Raw genomic sequence first — 18,944 nt, forward strand, 5'->3', positions numbered from 1 at the left:
ATCCACCAGCAGCAGCAGTAAGTAAATGGTGTTGTTCTGTTTGGTGAGGGTTCTGGCTAGTGTGGATTCTTGCTGGTGCGGGTTCTGACTAGTGAAGGCTCTGGATGGTGAGGGTTCTTGCTTGCGTGGGTTCTGACTTGTGGGAGCTCTGGTTTGTACAGGTTCTGGCTGGCAAAGTTCCTTCAGGATCTGCTGTGACAGGAAGTGGAACTTGTTATCTTGGGACATTATAATAACAAGCATTCTGGTAAGAAGTCCTGTAGATTTTCTGGGTTAATTAAATCACGACTGTGTCATATGAACCATTGTGCCAGACATAACATGTTTCTTGACTTCTTTGCACCAAAACTCCAAAATTCCACCAAAACTCATTTCTCTTCCAAGTCACAACATTATTGGATGGTTTTGTAATAGGGTCAAGATGACTGGGATGAAAGCCAGGACCACCGAGATAAGGGTCAGGACGAGGGAGACGAGAGCCAGGACAAAAGACTCAGGATGAGGGAGATGAGAGCCAGGAGAAAAGACTCAGGACGAGGGAGACAAGAGCCAGGACCACCGAGATAAGGGTCAGGACGAGGGAGACGAGAGCCAGGACAAAAGACTCAGGACGAGGGAGACGAGAGCCAGGACCACCGAGATAAGGGTCAGGACGAGGGAGACGAGAGCCAGGACAAAAGACTCAGGACGAGGGAGACGAGAGCCAGGACAAAAGACTCAGGACGAGGGAGACGAGAGCCAGGACCACCGAGATAAGACTCAGGACGAGGGAGACGAGAGCCAGGACAAAAGACTCAGGACGAGGGAGACGAGAGCCAGGACAAAAGACTCAGGACGAGGGAGACGAGAGCCAGGACCACCGAGATAAGACTCAGGACGAGGGAGACGAGAGCCAGGACAAAAGACTCAGGACGAGGGAGACGAGAGCCAGGACAAAAGACTCAGGACGAGAGCCAGGACCACTGAAGAGTGAAGTAACCCCTCAATTAATAATGTCTTTTTCCAGCAAATTCATGATTTCTTTAAAAACCTGTTAAATGGCCAAAATTAAATAAGTCAGAAAAAAGTAAGAAATACAGAAATATATTTTTTTCAGAAAAAAAGACAAGAATATTTCAAAATTACATATTGGAAGGCTGATCAGGTTGATTGTGTTCAGGCACTTGTGAAGCTAGCTGCATTCACCAGGATCTAAATAAAATCTGAGGACCTCCGGGAACCCTGTTGAGGATCCCTGTGGGCCTGAAAGCCTGAGTTTGAGAACCTTGAGTCCCATAACCAGGTTAATGATGAGGTGCCGCCTGTCGTCTCTGGAGCTCTTACTTGTCCTTGTGTGCTTGCTGCTGCTGCTCTGCTGTGTCGGACTAATGGTGGTTTCCTGGATTACCCTTCAGCCGGAAGGTAACTCATCACACTGTTTTAGCATTAGCATTAACATTAGCCATAGAGATGGTTATTGAACATGCTGCTGTCTGTGTGTCAAGACGGCACTGAGCCAGCGGCTCTGAGTGGGACAATGTTGATCACGGAGGGATGCATCTTTTCCAACGAGCTGAAAAATACCAGCAGCCTTCAGTTTAAGTCTCTGGCATTCGATGTCCAGCACCTGGTGAGTCTCCGCTCAAATTTAAAAACATCACATGATGATGTCCAGCCTGTGACTGGTCAACAAACAACAATGTTTAATGTGATTGGTCAACAGGTATGGGAGGCACTCATTCGCAGTGAGCTAAGGCTACAGTTCAAGTCCTGTCAGGTTTTGCAGTTCAGGTGAGACACCTGCAGTTAACTGATAAACTGACTGATTGATGATACTTGTCGTCCCACCCATCCATCCACCCATCACTCCATCCATCCATCCATCGAACATCACTCCATCATTCCATCCACCCATCCATCCATCCAACATCACTCCATCCATCCATCCACCCATCCATCCATACATCATCACTCCATCCATCCAACCATCACTCCATCCATCCATCCATCCAACCATCACTCCATCCAACCATCACTCCATCCATCACTCCATCCATCCATCCATCCAACATCACTCCATCCATCCATCCAACCATCACTCCATCCATCCATCCATCCAACATCACTCCATCCATCCATCTTCTCCCTCTTCTCCTGTCCAGGCTGAACCCTGCCTCTCACCCAATGTCAACTGGGATAGGCTCCAGCCCCCCCCCCCCCCGCAACCCTTAATAGATAGGCGGTATACAAAATGGATGGACGATGGATAGATGGCCCCAACCTCTCCAGAGATGCCAAAAAAGATATGCCAGAGGTGAGAGTTGAGGGGATTTCTCAACAGGGATCTCCTCCAGTTGTACTGAGTTTCCCGTCACTTAAAGTTTTGGTGGGCCAGATCTAACCAGAGCCCCCCACCACCACCACCAACACCATCTGACCCAACTCACCACAGATGGTGGTGGCTGTTAACAGCTTAGCCCCTCTCTTCACCCAAGTGTCCGAGATATGCGACCTCAGGTGCTCAGGTGAGATGATCCATCCATCCATTTTCTACCACTTATCCTGTTAAGGGTGGTGGGGGTGGAGCCTATCCCAGCAGCCTTCCCCCTGGACAGCTCACCAGTCCATGGCAGGGCCAACACATAGAGACAGACAACCATTGGCTCTCCCAGCCACGCCTACGGTCAATTTAGAGTCTGGATTAACCTGGTCCCTCTTGATGTCTTTGGACTGTGGAGGAAGCTGGAGTACCAGAGAGAACCCAGCAGGAACAGGGAGAACATGGAGACTCACCCAGAAAGACCCCGTGCTGCAGCCGGGGCTCCACCCACAACCTTCTTGCTGGGGGGCCACAGGGAGGACCACTGCTCCACCGGGCCACCCGCTGTGTTGTCATTCAATCAATTTTCTAGTTACTTTTCTAATCAAATATTGATTAATTGATTGCTCTGTGTGTTCTCAGACCTGGCAGTGTGCTTGTGATCTTTGACCTCTGGTTCAATCAGCTGGTTGATGTAAAGGAAGCAGAGCAGCAGCTAAGGTCATGGTTTCAGGACAACAGGGGATTGGTGGTTGACAAAGAAACTATCCGGATCACAGGTGAAGTCACAAGTTAGAATGTGAGTTCAGAGGTCACTGATTCTACAACAGGAGAATCTTCTCTCTATAATCAGGCTAATATGAGAGGTAACTTTTAACAGCACTCACCAAACTCATTTCAGACAAACAAACAGAAACCACAGTGGCTCCGACAACGACCTTCACACCTGCAACAGGTGAGAAATTGTCAGTCTCCACTGATTCAGTCAAACTTGACCGATTCACATTCATGTCCCTATTTTCACATCCAGTTGCATGTCCTCCTCATCAAAGTCCATGTGCAAAAGAAATGGTTTGTGTTCCAATCGATCGTATCTGTGATGGAGTGGACGACTGTCCTGATGGGTCTGATGAAGACGTCGCTCACTGTGGTTGGTGATGTTCATATCACAAGGGGCGGGGTTTGTCTCCAATCCATGTCACGCACCCTTAGTGATGTTATCAATTCGTTGTAGTAGTTGTATTATTTTTTCTTTAATATTATTATTGATTGACTGCAGATAACACTTCCTCTGATGATGTCATTATTTCTGTCTCCACAGCAACACCGTGTGATGGCCAGTTCCTGCTGCGAGGGCCAGTGGGATCTTTCAGTTCCTCAGACGAATCAGACACAATCAACAGTATCCGCTTCTGTCGCTGGATCATCAGGTCCAACTTCACAGTACCAAAGTCACGGGTTTTACTGCAGTTTTCAAATAGAGAGGCAGAAATCTGTTATCTAGTTTTAGTACACTGTGTTGTAGAAAAAAAATACCTGTCATCCCCTTAATGAGTTGGAAAGGTTTGAGCGTTCCTGGGGTCCTGGATGAGGGTTCAGATCGAGCACTAAAAGGACTGCTCCTGGATTTTGTTGTGGCTTTCCGAAGGCTTAGCTCTCCATTTGCCTTCCAACACTCACTTATGTCACAAGCTTTCAGCAGAGTGAGATCTCAGATTCAAGCAGCTAAAATTGGTTCCCTCCATCTGTGTCTGGGCCTTAGAGGGAGGGGGAGGAGCTCCGACATCTGGAGGAACTTGGAGTAGAATGCTGCTCTTTCATGTCAAGAAGAGTCAGTTGAGGTGGCTTGGGTCTCTGGTTAGAGTGCCTGCTGGGAGGTATTCCAGGTCCGTCCGCCTGGTGAGAGGCCTTGTGGTCTGCCTAAAATACACTGGAGGGTTTTATAGCTCATGAGTGGTCAAAAAATGAATGGATGAATTGTTTCTCCATTTGGAGTATTACTTCCTGCTGCCAAGCAGCTGAAGGCCAGTCAATGATGTTCCTCATGTGACACCAGTGTTTTGCCAGCAGATGGCAAATCTTTTCTCAACTCTGTTTCTTTTTCTTAGGGTGCAGACAGGTTTCTCTGTTCAGATCCACTTCCAGCACTTCAACATGGAACAGAATTGCAACGTTCTGAGACTATATGAGGGAGTTGGACCAGAGAGGCAGCAGATAGGTCTGAACCCTCAATCACACCAAAGTCACAGTCCTGAGCCGGGAACTGGTCCTGGACCAGGTCCGTGATCAGGATCTGGTCGTGGATCTTTGACATGCTGATTGCTAAACTTCTATAATTTTCCAGCTGAGCTCTCAGGCTCCACCCCTCCTGGGACGGTGTGGCTTCTGACTGACCAATCGACTGTGGAGTTTTCTTCGGATGATGTCATCAGTCTGACAACAAAATTCAAGGCCACCTACAGTGCTGGCAACCTGTCAACCCTCTCCAGTAAGTCTGACCTCTGACCTTTGGCCATGTTCAAGCCTCATGTTCATGTCCTGTTTGTGTCTCATGTCCATGCCATGATTACATGTTTCATATTCATGTCGAGTATTCATATCTTCATGTCGCATGTTCACGTCCCATGTTCAGTCAAATTTTCACATCACACAGAAATGTTAAGTTCATGGCTCATATTTGATCTATTTTTGCAGACGAGGAGAAACTGAATTGCACCTTTGAGGATGGATTCTGCTTCTGGAGACAGCAACAAGACGACGATGGAGACTGGATACGAACTAGTGGCCCTACCTTCCCCCCATTTAGTGGCCCAAGTATTGACCACACACAGGGTAACCTGTCAGGTGAGTTAACATGTTAGCACCATGTTAGAAAAAAAATGGCTGATAACAATGATAATAAGGGCATTCATGAACAGCTTGTTGACTGCAAACAGAATATTCAGTGATTCCACCAGGCTGTCGTAGAGGATGATAACCCAAAATGTGAATTTCCTGTTTTAAAGGGTAAACAATGTACACCTTCACTGTAATGGTCAAAAATGTTAATCCTACCAGTACAGATGATGTTATTTGTAGAAGTATTATCAGTATCAGAATCAATAGTATCATCAGTATCATCACTGTAATCAGCAGTGTTGGTAATATCAGTAGTATCAGCAGTGTGCGAGTTATATCATAATATCTAGGGGAGCCATGGGGGGTTACAGGGTGGGGGCTGTGCATTTTAAAATCAGAATTTAAGAGATTTAATGGGTAGTTTGAACCACTCAGGCACACCTTCACAACGGTACTCCCACAGTCATAGGCCTGCATGAAGACGCCTCCCCAAGCTGTCTTGCTGGTCATTGCATTAGTCACCTGCAACAGAGCAGACAGCCCATCATGAAGAGAACGTTCACCATCAGCACCACATGGATCTCCCTCATGAGTTCAGCTTGCTTAGACTTCTTTGAAAAGAAATCGCCCAAAGTGAGTTGCTTTCTTTTTGGCATGTCAGCAACAATGGCATGCAGGTGGCATACTTTAACTCAAGAGCCCGTGAGAGGGTGATGTTACTGGGGGCCTGCAGACAGCGCCCCCACCCTCCCAGCTAAAGCCGCTCATTATGACGAGCCAAGCTTAGCTAAATTATTGGATTGGTGAGCGATCGTTTCATGAATAATAAACTTCAAATATAACTTTATTTCACTTATTTAACACCTTTGTTAAAAACCATGCCAAAAATTCCATTTATTTGTCTATCATATCAATATTTTGGAGCTCCCCAAAATTTCACAAAGCATGTTTCCATGGGAGCTCATGTCACCACTGGGGGAGCCATGGCCCCCTCTTGTTCTATTATCACTCACCCTGAGTATCAGTGTCCTTGAAAGAAGTACCAGCTTTGTTGTGTTGAACTCAGGGTTCTACATCATCAGTCCTCTGAGTCCGGGCCAATGGCTGAAGAGCTTCAGGATCCACAGCCTCCCTCTGACTCCACCCACCCAACCCATGTGCCTACACTTCTGGTAAAGACAAAAACATTCAAACATGGAAATTAATTTCTCAGCTGACAGTGAAATACTAAAATTAATCTGCATCCAATGACGAAGTTTAAAAGTCTTTAGTGGCATTAAATTTTCACTCAGAGTGAAGTTAATCACCTGTTGCTCAACCACATCAAATGTGTTAATTGAGGTACCACATGTTTGGAGAAGATGTCCACCGTCTCAGAGTTCTTCTGGTCCAAATGTCTCCATCACACACTCACCCTACTGTTACCATGGTGTTCCAGAGAGATGGTAACTATGGCGACAACTGGAACTACGGGCAGGTGTCCCTCAACTTGACAGCCGAGACTATGGTTAGTAACATCACACAGGAAATCCACAGTCTGATTATTGATCAGTCAGTTTATCTGTTTCATCTCTGCAGGTGGTGTTTGAAGCTCTAAAGAAAGGAGGAATTAGGAATGACATTGCTCTTGATGACATCACACTGACCTCAGAATCCTGTGGCCCTGCCCCCCCTGAACCAACAAACATGCCAGCTCCAACAACTGCACCCCCTTTACCAGGCAAGACTCATACTACATCTACTACACACAGTCAGGTCAGACTCGACTGTGCTGATACGCTGATGATACAGCAGTGATACACTGATATGTTGGTACCAGAGGTGGCTGGTGGAGTTTTCTCCAGGGGCGTCTATAACTCCAAAATAGACATTTACCCTCAAGCAAGCAAACATGTATGAAGGTATCACACCAGTGTAGCTACATAAAAGAAAACAACAAAAGCAACATTATAATGTCATGAACTGTTCTGTTTTTTATATATAATGTTTGCCCTTCTTTCCTTGAGAGAAGAAACATTTTCAATGACTTTATGGTTAAAGTCAAGGATGGTTTTAACAAGATTTTTCTTCATAGACAGCATAGCCAATGCACTGAGACGACCCTGAGACATTGTGTTTCTGAGGAAGGTCTTGATTCTCTTCAGTGTTGAGAAGCACCTCTCAGATTCAGCTGTGATCATAGGAGTAGTGATGAAGATATTCAGCAGAGTCACAGTCTCTGAGAAGGTGTCCTGAAGACGGTTCCCCATGAACGGCTGGGACAGAGCCACAGTACCACTGCAGCTCCCGAAGTCATCATTGCTGTAGATTTGAGCCATCTCAGTTTTCAGCTTGTTCTTGTTCAGCAGTGGGTGAACCTCCATAGTGGTATCCTGTGCTGCTTCAGGTACTGCTGGAATATGTCTGCCTGTAGCAGTGTAGCTCTGTTTAGATGCTTTGTGAAGGCAAATCTGTCTCTTGCATGACCCAAGATAGTGTCACAACCTGAAAAATGAGCGCACCAATCTCATAAAACATGGTGATGGCCATGAATCAGCTTTCCAATATACAGTATATGACTTAGTAATGATGAATAAAAGCTATTGTATTAATATGTTTATTTAATAGCAACAATGCAAATTAACATAGCACCTCTATCAGGAAGACTAATGTATTATATAGGGCCTATTCTAAGGTGTTTTCACCATGTTTTACATTATAACACTACTAAAAACATAGTAAAAGACTTACGCCACACATTTAGCGTCTACCTCACCTCTGTAGCTACCCTCTGAGGAACACCTGGGCCCAGTGTGCGGTGTTTCTTTGTCAGCCAAGATACACTGCCACTGTGTTCTCCACAAAGAGCAGGGAGGGAATCACTCAACAGAACCAGAAGAGAAAAATTAAGCTTTAATTGCCAGATAAAATAACAAGAAATGTTAAGTTGTTTAAGCACAATGGAGATTAACACAATATCAATATCACGATATTAAACAGCGCATCATACCAATTAATTTACCTGATCTTTTTTATGTTGTCTGTGCACTGCTGAATGGTTTCCTGAACAAACACTGAGTCGATGGTCTGCTTCTGGAGCTGCTGTAGACAGTGTCCACATGAGTCATGATGTGGTGGAACAGTTTCAGGAAGAAGCTGAAACTGTCATCCTCCAGTAGCCTCACAAACCCTCTAGCTTCTCTCACAGTGGTAGGATCAAACTCTTCTGAGTCCCTGATGGTTTCGAAACACTGGAGCAGGTCTTCTTTGTGCCTGATGTGCTTGCTGATGGAGAATTTTTGGGTGTAAATTCATTGGAGGAGTGAGGTGCTGGTGAGGTGCTGGACCTGCTCTACGTGGAAAGTGTCATGAGAGAACTTTTGTTGTGATTTGGTGCTGTATAAGGAAAATTGACGTGACTTGACTAAAAAAAAAACAGTGTTCACAGCTCGGCTGTAGAGTTCCACCTCACTGTGCTTGCTCTTGGGAGTCGGTAGGCCACCACCCTATCAAGCACACTGGTTCTCTTTGGAGATCTTGGAAAAAAAAGCCAGAGAATCCAGCCAGGTCTGAGAAGAAATTACTCATTTTGGGGATATGGGAAGTCACCTGCTGCATGATAAGGTTAAGCTAGTGAGCATAGCAGTGGACATAGTGTGCATTCACGTAGACATCCTGGACCTTCTTCTACACACCACCTGTGGTTCCTCTGATGACTCTTGCTCCATTGTATGCTCGGGAAATGAGCTTTCTCTTCTGGTCATCAGGGAGAATGGAGCTCAACCTATCCGGAAGTACTGTGGCAATGGCATCAGCTGTGGCACTTTGAAGAGGCATGAACTAGAAAAAAATCTCTCTTGGACTTTCAATGTAACATATCATAAGAATCAGCTGACACTGAGGGGAAATGTCCATTGTTTCATCAGCCTGGATGGAGATAAAGTTTGTGCTCTTGATTTCTCCAATGATCCTCTCTCTCAAAACTGACCGCATGCAGTCAAGGAGTTCATTCTGTACAGTCTTAGATGTTCCCTTAAACACAGTGGAAGTCTGCAGCTGCTTGTGTAGAACCGTATCCACTGATGCCACAAAATGCACCAATCCTCTAAAAACACCTGTTATCTGAGCTCTCTCTTTCATCTTGGCCACACAGGGCAAGTTCAAATACACCACAGAACTTGACATAGTCTATTATTTTAGATAGGATGTGCCTGTTTTTGTCAACCCCCTCATTGTGCTCACGGATCCCTATCCTGTAGCCTTCATCAAGCTGAAATGAAATGTTTATTTTTCCAAACATGGTAAGTCGCAGTGCATTTTCCATGTGGATTGCAGTTTGTTCATGCTTCTTTGCCTTTTCTGAAAAGTACTTCAAATCAGTGATACCTGTATTAATCCATGCTGGGTTAGATCCTGACGTTAGAAAAAGGAAGCAGGGAAGGCAGAATAAAGCACTGGCTTCACCACATAAAGTTAGCCAAGACTTGTTGCTGAAACCAAGTCCTGGGAAAAGACCGGGTGTACTGTCTCCCTCTGTCTTTGGACTGCTGATCGATCACAATGGTCAGCTGCACGCTCTTTCACATCAATCTTCTCTTAATATGTTCTCCTCTCAAAAGGTGTTGTCTTCTATGATTTAACATAATTATCAAATCTATTTCTCTCCATTTTGCGTCTCTGTCCAATCGTCTCCAGCTCCCATGACTCGACATGTCAATCAGCACATTTTATGACAGATGGCTGTCCACCTCACGGGTCTGCGAACGTTAGCTCGTTGAATGAAAAGGTCACCGAGGAGTTTGGTGGACATGGCTATCACCGGATGATGGAACAGGTCACCAGCAAGTTAAAAACGTACAAAAAAAAGTACCAGCAGGTCTGTGACCGCAACAACAGCAGCGGCAGAGGGAGGTTGGACTGGGACACTATGAGGTTTGCCAGACTGTCACAGGGCTGAATATTCTCCCGACATAGATGTTGTACGGCACTGTTAACGCACAACTGCATGCTGCATGTCATGCATGGGAGATCCCAGCAGTCTGAGCCTATAGCAGCAGATCTAAGGGCCAGCCTAAGCAGTCCTGACTATAGGCCTGATCAACAAGGAGGGTCTTAAGTCTGCTCTTAAACCTAGAGAGGGGGTCTGGGTCCTGGACTGAAACTGGGAGACGGTTCCACAGGAGGGGAGCCTGGTAGCTGAAGGCTCTGGCTCCATTCTACTGTTAGAACTCTAGGAACCAGCAGGAACCCTGCATCCTGGGAGTGAAGGGTTCTAGCTGGATCATAGGGGACTAGGAGCTCTGTCAGGGATGAAGGAGCCTGGTTGTTGAGGACTTTGATGGGAGAAGAAGAATTTTAAATTCTGTTCTGAATCTGACAGGGAAAGCTGCACTGAGATCTCATCAGACCAGCACAGAGACCAGTCCCTCATCTGGTACCAGTAGGAGGTCACTGGTACCTTTGACTAGTTCTGTTTCTGTGCTAGGATGAACGTGGGACCTGACTGAATCCTCCAATCAGCTGTTGCTGTGGAGAAGTCCTAGAGCTGTTTAGCAACTGCTGTTATCATCCAAAACAATTGAAGTCTGAACAAACTTACCCCAAAAATTGTGCTAAGGATATTTGGAACTGGCAGGATATTCTATCAGCTGCACTTCTGTCAAATTAACAATTGAGAAACTGAGAATTGAGAGAAACTTTGTCTGATGGTTTAATGTCCCACAGTTAAACTGGGGTGGAAGTGGGGTCCAGACAGTTCATTAAAACATTTAGTTTGTAAAAGCAATACTCTTCCAATTAAAGCAATGCACACTTCTGGTTTATTATGTGTAAGAAAATACAGACACATAAGTTTGTCTCGTTTGTCTCATTACACCTTAAAAACCACAATAAAAGCATGAGAAGAAATAGTAGTACTTAACCTTGATCCTGTCCTCTCTGCTCTGATTGGTCAGCTGACTGCGGTGGACCCTTTGAACTGTGGGAACCAAACTCTACCTTCAGTTCTCCAAATTACCCACAATCCTACCAGAACAAAGCTAACTGTGAGTTCAAACCTTATCTTTTCTTTTTTTCATATCTTTCATCTTCTTGTCTCTACGAAGTCAACAATTACGAAACATCATGACGAACCACCTCTGTTATGTACGGAGCCCCTTCAGGGACATGGTGGTGGGATTTTTATGACGTTATTCAAACACTTACAAAACATTTGTCCTGCAAAATCATAAGGAGAAAAAATTCAGATATTAACATTTCTGGTTGTTGACGTCATTTGTACTTTTACTTGTTTTAAAAGATTAAGCAGAACTAAGGCATTTTTGATATTCTGTGTTCTTACAATTCAACTCAATTCAGTTCAATTAATTTCTGTGAGGGTTTTGGGGAAACAGGACCCAAGTGCAGATGGTAGCCAATGGAAGTGCAACAAAAACTATTTATTGTCAAAAGGCAAAGTAAAACACAGGGAGTTCAAAGGGAGAAAACAAAGTAAAAGTCCTGGACGAATTCAAAGTCCAAACCAAACTGAGTTCTAACTAGACTGAAAACTGAAAACTCACAGAAAACACGGAGGAGCAGGGAACATGACAAGGAGGGTGACCATGACTCTGACAAAGATAGGGACAGCAACAATAAAACAAACCAAGACAACGGGAAACACAGAGGTTAAAGACACATTGAAACAATACACAGGTGAGACACATGAGGTAGTTACAGCAGGGCGTACACAGGAAGACAGGACACTAACTACAAAATAAAAGAAGACAAGGACCATGACAATTTCAAGAACCCTAGTCATTCCAGCAGGGCAGTTCTATTGCAATTCACCAGTCACATAAAGAAAAACAAAGAGCAGCCACGATCATTTGAGCTCACAGATGCCCAATATTACCCAGAATCCTCTTCCCTGCAGGTGTGTGGATACTTCTCGCGTTGCAGGGACGGAACATCCAACTCCACTTTCTGGATTTTGACGTTGAAGCAACCTATGATGTTGTAGAAGTGCGGGACGGTGTGGAGCCAAACTCTACCTTACTGGGTGTGATTGTGTTTTAAGCATGATCCTTGACAGCTTTTCATTCCCGGTTCTTCTGTCTCACTGAAATTAACTTGTGTGTCCCAGCTGTTCTCACTGGCAGCAATGGCCCCGCCCATGACTTGTTCTCAAAAACCAATCGGGTGACAGTCTGGTTCTTTACAGACAGCTCAGGTAACGGCCGAGGATTCAGAGCCAACTTCACCTCCGGGGTAGACCTGGGGACACCAGGTGAGTTCAAGGTCAGAGGTCATGCCTCTTTTGCCATCATGCTATTATTTATTCAGTAAAAGATATAAAATTTTTAAAAAATCTAATGAAAATCATCCATTTGTACAAGTGCAGCTGAAGCATTTTCTCTGAGTCAGTCAATCCTGTAGACAGACGATTGGCAGCTGTTTTTATCATTGTTGAGACTAGACATGCTCAAACTTCATGGTTTTAAATCATTTAAACATTTTAATTCAACAATAACAAGGAAGAAAAACGGCAAACAAATTTACCAGAAAATTAGGAAGATGCTTTGAAATTAGAAAATGACTTCTTAGAATGATGTAAGCTGCTATCAGGGATCCTGCATTCACAAACCTTTCACAACCACTTACAGGACAATGAAACTATTTGGTGTCCATCACAGACCCCTGAGGGACCCCTGAGCCCTGGTTTAGATTCTGACTGCATTTCATAACATTTATATCATTTATGGAGTCAAAGTCAGACTTACAGAGGTTTTTTTTTTTTAAAGCATTTAGAGTCCATCCATCATCGCTCTATCCATCCATCCCTCCATGTTCTCCCTCTCCTCCTGTTGAGGGTGGTGGGGGTGGAGCCTATCCCAGCAGCCTTCCCCCTGGACAGGTCACCAGTCCATGGCAGGGCCAACACATAGAGACAGACAACCATTGGCTCTCCCAGCCACGCCTACGGTCAATTTAGAGTCTGGATTAACCTGGTCCCTCTTGATGTCTTTGGACTGTGGAGGAAGCTGGAGTACCAGAGAGAACCCAGCAGGAACAGGGAGAACATGGAGACTCACCCACAAAGACCCCGTGCTGCAGCCGGGGCTCCACCCACAACCTTCTTGCTGGGGGGGCCACAGTGAGGACCGCTGCTCCACCGGGCAGCAAGCATTTAGAGTAAAGATGGAAAAAAACTTTTTATAGGATAACAATTAAAATATTGTTTTTTTTTTTATTCAAAACCGGGGCATTTTGTTCACAAACTCTCAGTGAAAGGGTTTAAATCCTAAACATTAGTTTCTATTTGGTTGTGATCAGATGAGCTGAAAAAGCAGAAATATTTCTATCTAACTGTTTTGTACCAGTTTTAGAACTGATTGTAGATTAACTGATGGCTCGTCTGTGTGCAGCTCCGTGTGAAGCTGCTCAGTTCCAGTGTCACACAGGAAGCTGTGTCCACAGTAACAGTCAGTGTGACGGCGTGGTTGACTGTCCCGACGCCTCCGATGAAGCTGACTGCGGTGAGTCCATAGAACAACATTCAAGGTATGTGACATCACTGATCCTTTACATCGATGCAAAAGTCATCATCAGCGTGAACTAGCAGAGCTGGTGGAAGCGATGCCCAGGTGTGAGCGGGAGTGATTGGTCCATTCTGACAGAGGGACGGAGCTCCTTCTACAATTGTGGCAGCAGACAGGAAGAATCGGGGGTCTGTAGTGATGGAGTGTGAGCACTTTGTAACCTGACAGTAGATTGGAGATGGAAGCAGCCTGATCTGTAGATGAGTACCACCATCTTCACTCTGATTGGTGCAGAGACAGCAAGGTGACCCGAAGACGGGAATGACGGAAGGGAGGAAGCCGGTCTATCTGTATCACAGTCAGGTCCTTCTCTCTGGTCATCATTAACTCCTTCACTGCCAGCGTTGTTGAATATTTGCTCTCATCTTTCAAGACACCAGAGTAAATTATTCATGCTAATGAAAAAATCAGAAGCAAGATTAAAGCCATCATTAAAAAAATGTTTCCATCACCAATCTTTTTAGTAACACTTACATGAGGGTTTGTTTCATCAAAGACTCAAATTTTCTGACAAAACGCTAAGAAAAATTGCATTTTTATAAAAGTAATTTTTGATGTATTTCTTAGTGTTATTGTTTTTCTCTCCCTTGTGTAGTTACTTTGGTTGGGTATGATTAAAAAAAACAACCCAATAGTACAGGTCCTGGTCCTTGCAGGCCCCCTGGAGAACCACAACATCCATCTGTCTGCTGCCACATCTTCACTTGTTTGTTGTTGTTGTTTTTGTCTGGATGTGTACTCAAGTACTGCCCTCTATCAGATGTGTGTGTGTGTGTGTTTCAGTACTGTTACAGGTCAATGGTTCAAGGCTTCTCCAGTTTCAGCTCATTTCCTCTCTTTTCACTGTGTGTGCTGACACCTGGACCCTGCACCTGTCTGTCTTCACGTGTCGGTACCTTGGACACAGGTAACTCACCTGTCTGTCTTCACGTGTCTGTACCTTGGACACAGGTAACTCACCTGTCTGTCTTTATAGGTCAGGGGAAGCCTCTCTGCTGCCACTTCTACCTCACTATTCTCCCTTTACAAACATCACAGTCACCAGCAACGGAACCCTGGAAACCAGTGTGAGGTACAAAAAGAACCTCAAACACAAGTAGTGGATGTAGAAGTACATCTGAGTACAAGTTACAAAACTTAAATCAATAAGAGTTGGGAACATGAAAATATATTAAACCTCACAATAAACATGTTTGTTTTTTTGTTGATTTTCAGTGAAACCTGCGCTACTGACCTTGTGGTTTCTCTGACGTGTGACAACCAGCGTGAGTTACCTAAACTCATGGACATCGTCTGTTATGCTAATGTGCAGCTGAGTTTCCCAAATTATTTATTGCTCTATTTCAGCTTGCGGCATTCGTTATGTCATCAATACCACAGAGGTGAACCAGTCAGCAGACAGTCAAGGTAAGAAAAGTTTCTCATGATTATTTATTTCAATTCTGACCAGCCTGACTTGTTTGTTTTTTTTGGTCATCTGTCAGATCAGGCCAGAGTGGTGGGAGGGGCTGATGCTGTGAAAGGGGCATGGCCATGGATGGTGTCTCTACATTGGAGGGGTCGTCACGTATGTGGGGCTTCTGTGCTCGACAACGATTGGCTGCTGACTGCAGCACACTGTGTGTACGGGTGAGAGACTTTGACGTCATCTAACTTGATGAAACAAGCTTTGTGAAGATTGTGAGAGGAAATATGACGTTTGAATATTGGTAGTAACATGTTTAAGAATTGGGCTGTACGGTGGAGCAGTGGTCCTCACTGTCGCCTCACAGCAAGAAGGTTCCGGGTCAGAGTCCCGGCTCGGGCTCTTTCTGTGTGAGTCTCCATGTTCTCCCTGTTCCTGCTGGGTTCTCTCTGGTACTCCAGCTTCCTCCACAGTCCAAAGACATCAAGAGGGACCAGGTTAATCCAGACTCTAAATTGACCGTAGGTGTGGCTGGGAGAGCCAATGGTTGTCTGTCTCTATGTAATGGCCCTGCCATGGACTGGCGACCCGTCCAGGGTGAACCCCGCATCTCGCCCGTTGACGCTGGGATAGGCTCCACCCCCCACGACCCTTAATGTAGGAATAAGTGGAAGACAATGGATGGATGGATATTTAAGAATTATAGCTGAGCCTGAATAGATGTCAATAGAGTTTCAAGTAACTGTTCAGCTATTTTGCAATCAAGGTTATTTCAGGTCATTTCGCCAACGTCCTGGGCCTGATTTGATTGAGGGTTCAGGATTCCTCAGAGGAAGATGAGGATCTCCTTTGGATGTTGTGAGGGTCCATTGAGATACAATGAAAAAATAATTAGCAAGAAATCATCTTAGAATATTCAAACAAAGTTGTGATTTGTAGTTTTGGATCAGAATTCTAGTGGAACCAAAATGTCCTGCCGTACCTGGGTCCAAACAGGTCCAGAACAGGAAGAATGATGACATTTTTCTGTCACACAGGAAGAACATCCACCTTCAGTCATGGACGGTGAAGTTGGGTCTGCACTCTCAGAGTGACTCCAACTCTTTTGACGTTCAGACCCGACAAGTCGATTGCATTGTCATCAACAGTGGATACAACCGCCGAACCAAAGATGCAGACATTGCCATGATACACCTACAGCAGCCAATCAACCTCACCGGTCAGCAGCACCACACACAGCTCACCCTTCACATCATCGTGTCGCCAAATAAAATCATTTAACTGTGTGTGTGTCTGTGTGTGTCTGGTAAGACTTGATCCAGCCCATCTGTTTACCTTCACATCATCAAAAATTTGCATCAGGAAAATGTTTCATCGCTGGATGGGGACGAGACACTGAGGGTGAGACACCTTCCATTTCCTCACCTGTCTGTTCACTTGTACTATGTTCTTCACCTGTCTGTTCATCCGTCCGTCTCTCAGGTGCTCTGCCTGACGTCCTCCAGGAGGCGCAAGTTCCTCTGGTGCTTCAGGATCAGTGTCAGCGTCAGTTACCTGAGTACACTATCACCTCCAACATGCTGTGCGCAGGTTACCTGGAGGGTGGAGTCGACTCCTGTCAGGTGTCCTTCTTGTTAATGAATGACTGATGAATTGATCCATCAGTGGATGTCAATATCAGTTGACAGGTTATCCTCCTCATTTACAGGGTGATTCTGGAGGTCCCCTGATGTGTTTAGAAACTGGACGCTGGACACTGATTGGTAAGTTTGTACACACACACACACACACACACACACACACACACACACTTGCTCTGTATGGTAGTTTGCCGATCATGTAACCTTGCCAGCTCATAGCACTGCTCTCAGGTCCTCAGGGAAGAGAGTTAGCCTTTAGCTGTTAGCTCTGGGTCTTTGTGGTACTAAGAGCAATCAAGAGCATGAAGGATGTCACAGTGGGAACATTCCAAGCTGCATTCAAACCTTCAGGGACTTTATTTGACCATCTAACCCAGGGGTAGGCAACCATGCGCCACGGAGGGTTGTGTGTATGCAGGAGTCCATCGATGAACACTCTTCTGTGGCTGAAGGTGTGTTAATCAGTGGAATCACCTGTTAAAGTGTTTGGTTGGAAGGAAAACCTGCACACGGCCCTCCGTGGCGCATGGTTGCCCACCCCTGGTCTAAACTCAAGAAATAAAATCACAGTGATACCAAGAAGAAAAATCCTTTAGAATTTAAAAATATTGTCTGATAAATATTTGGAAATTTCCTGATTGATCCCTAAAAGTTGTTTCTACTTTCTTGCTAATTCATCATCTATTTGAATGTGTTTGCACGTCACTGGTGTGGTGATGGCCTCAATGTCATTGGACCCATTTTTATGTTGTGCTTTCCAGCGTTGTCTCATTCACACACACTGATGGTGCAGCTGCCCTGCAGGAACAATTAGGGGTTCAGTATCTTGCTCAATTCTCACTTTCACATGGTCACTGGGGGAAGTGGGGATTAAACCAGTGGCCCTATGGTTGCTCGTAGGCCACTCTACCTCCAGCCACCCCTAAGTCAGTGGAAGACAGTCCAAGTGTTGACATGACAAACAACAAAACTACTATCACATGAGTGTAATTCAGGTTAGAGGTGATACAGCTTTTTGACTGGTTCACCACAGGTGTGACATCATTTGGGATTGGCTGTGGGAAGCCTGCCAGACCGGGAGTCTACACTAGAGTGTCATCCTTCATCCCCTGGATCACTGAAACCCGACGCTCCTCCTCATCACACTGGATGTCATAAACACCTGATGATGTCATCATCCTGCAGCTGTTCTGAATGGTTCTGCCAGACTTCTTTCACACAGAAGGGTTTTGAGAAGCAATTCAAGAATCCAGTTGATGTTCACTGTTTATCCAGCAGAGGGTGTGTTTGAACTTTCATTCAACTCTTAATGGCAAAGAAACCAAGATGATTGAAATGTATTGATTTATTGATGAAAATTTTTGATGTCAATCAATAGTGAAAGACTTAGTTGTTGGACTGTCTGACAAGTGCCACATTTCCATCCATCCACACATCCCTCCATTCATCCATCATCCCTCCATCCCTCCATGTTCCCCCTCTTCTCCTGTTGAGGGTGGTGGGGGTGGAGCCTATCCCAGCAGCCTTCCCCCTGGACAGGTCACCAGTCCATGGCAGGGCCAACACATAGAGACAGACAACCATTGGCTCTCCCAGCCACGCCTACGGTCAATTTAGAGTCTGGATTAACCTGGTCCCTCTTGATGTCTTTGGACTGTGGAGGAAGCTGGAGTACCAGAGAGAACCCAGCAGGGACAGGGAGAACATGGAGACTCACCCAGAAAGACCCCGTGCTGCAGCCTGGGCTCCACCCACAGCCTTCTTGCTGGGGGCCACAGGGAGGACCAATGCTCCACCGGGCCGCCATAAGTGCCACATTTCAATCCATAAAAATGTATTCAAATTATTAAATCAGTAGTGCTCGTGTTTTCATCATCAACAAAAGAACATCCTCTTCCTCATTCACACTATAAACCCTGATAAGTTCACAGAACTCAACATTATTTTAGAGCAGATAACCCAAACATATTTAGTGATGTTTTTAAATATTTTAAGTACATATAAATTAAAAATTACATTTATAGTTGCCTTATATTTTCTTGATATCATCTTTAAAATGTTAATATTCCACAACTCAAAATATGTGGGACCCAATCATAATTCATACTACACTCAAATACTGATGACAGCTCACTACAAATAATTATAACCAGCCGATAGTGTTAGAAGCCATGAAAGCGATACCACTGTTACAGTTCAAGCAA

General features: G+C 45.0%; 2 protein-coding genes across 3 annotated transcripts in view; one reads left to right on the forward strand and one right to left on the reverse strand.

The window, feature by feature from the left end:
* Nucleotides 1-124: 124 nt before the first annotated feature.
* tmprss15 (transmembrane serine protease 15) lies at nt 125-18,653 on the forward strand. 2 transcript variants are annotated; one of them, XM_086179152.1, is made up of 27 exons: nt 125-1,401; nt 1,485-1,609; nt 1,703-1,770; nt 2,942-3,078; nt 3,201-3,254; nt 3,330-3,449; nt 3,621-3,729; nt 4,408-4,517; nt 4,644-4,787; nt 4,994-5,143; nt 6,204-6,309; nt 6,479-6,644; nt 6,716-6,857; nt 11,071-11,160; nt 12,030-12,155; nt 12,240-12,383; nt 13,522-13,632; nt 14,479-14,602; nt 14,672-14,767; nt 14,911-14,960; nt 15,043-15,102; nt 15,180-15,324; nt 16,138-16,319; nt 16,412-16,501; nt 16,583-16,722; nt 16,809-16,863; nt 17,774-18,653. In XM_086179152.1, exons 1-27 carry the CDS (start codon nt 1,287-1,289, stop codon nt 17,896-17,898), a joined length of 3,084 nt encoding a protein of 1,027 aa, XP_086035278.1. In that variant the 5' UTR covers nt 125-1,286; the 3' UTR covers nt 17,899-18,653. The 2 variants fall into 2 exon arrangements, with proteins under 2 accessions (XP_086035278.1, XP_086035279.1); XM_086179153.1 differs by lacking the exons at nt 125-1,401; nt 1,485-1,609; nt 1,703-1,770 and adding an exon at nt 2,251-2,293.
* The window catches only part of LOC147248055 (uncharacterized), a 54,595-nt gene continuing 46,648 nt past the window's right edge, over nt 10,998-18,944 (reverse strand). The window contains exon 10 of the mRNA XM_086179161.1: nt 10,998-12,370. Within this exon, the coding sequence (XP_086035287.1) occupies nt 12,323-12,370 (48 nt within the window). The 3' untranslated portion in view covers nt 10,998-12,322. The remainder of the gene's footprint in view (nt 12,371-18,944) is intronic.

This window comes from Aulostomus chinensis, chromosome 15 (assembly GCF_037954235.1).
Source record: "Aulostomus chinensis isolate RoL2024-O1b breed Wild chromosome 15, RoL_Achi_v1.0, whole genome shotgun sequence".
Classification (NCBI taxonomy): Eukaryota; Metazoa; Chordata; class Actinopteri; order Syngnathiformes; family Aulostomidae; genus Aulostomus; species Aulostomus chinensis.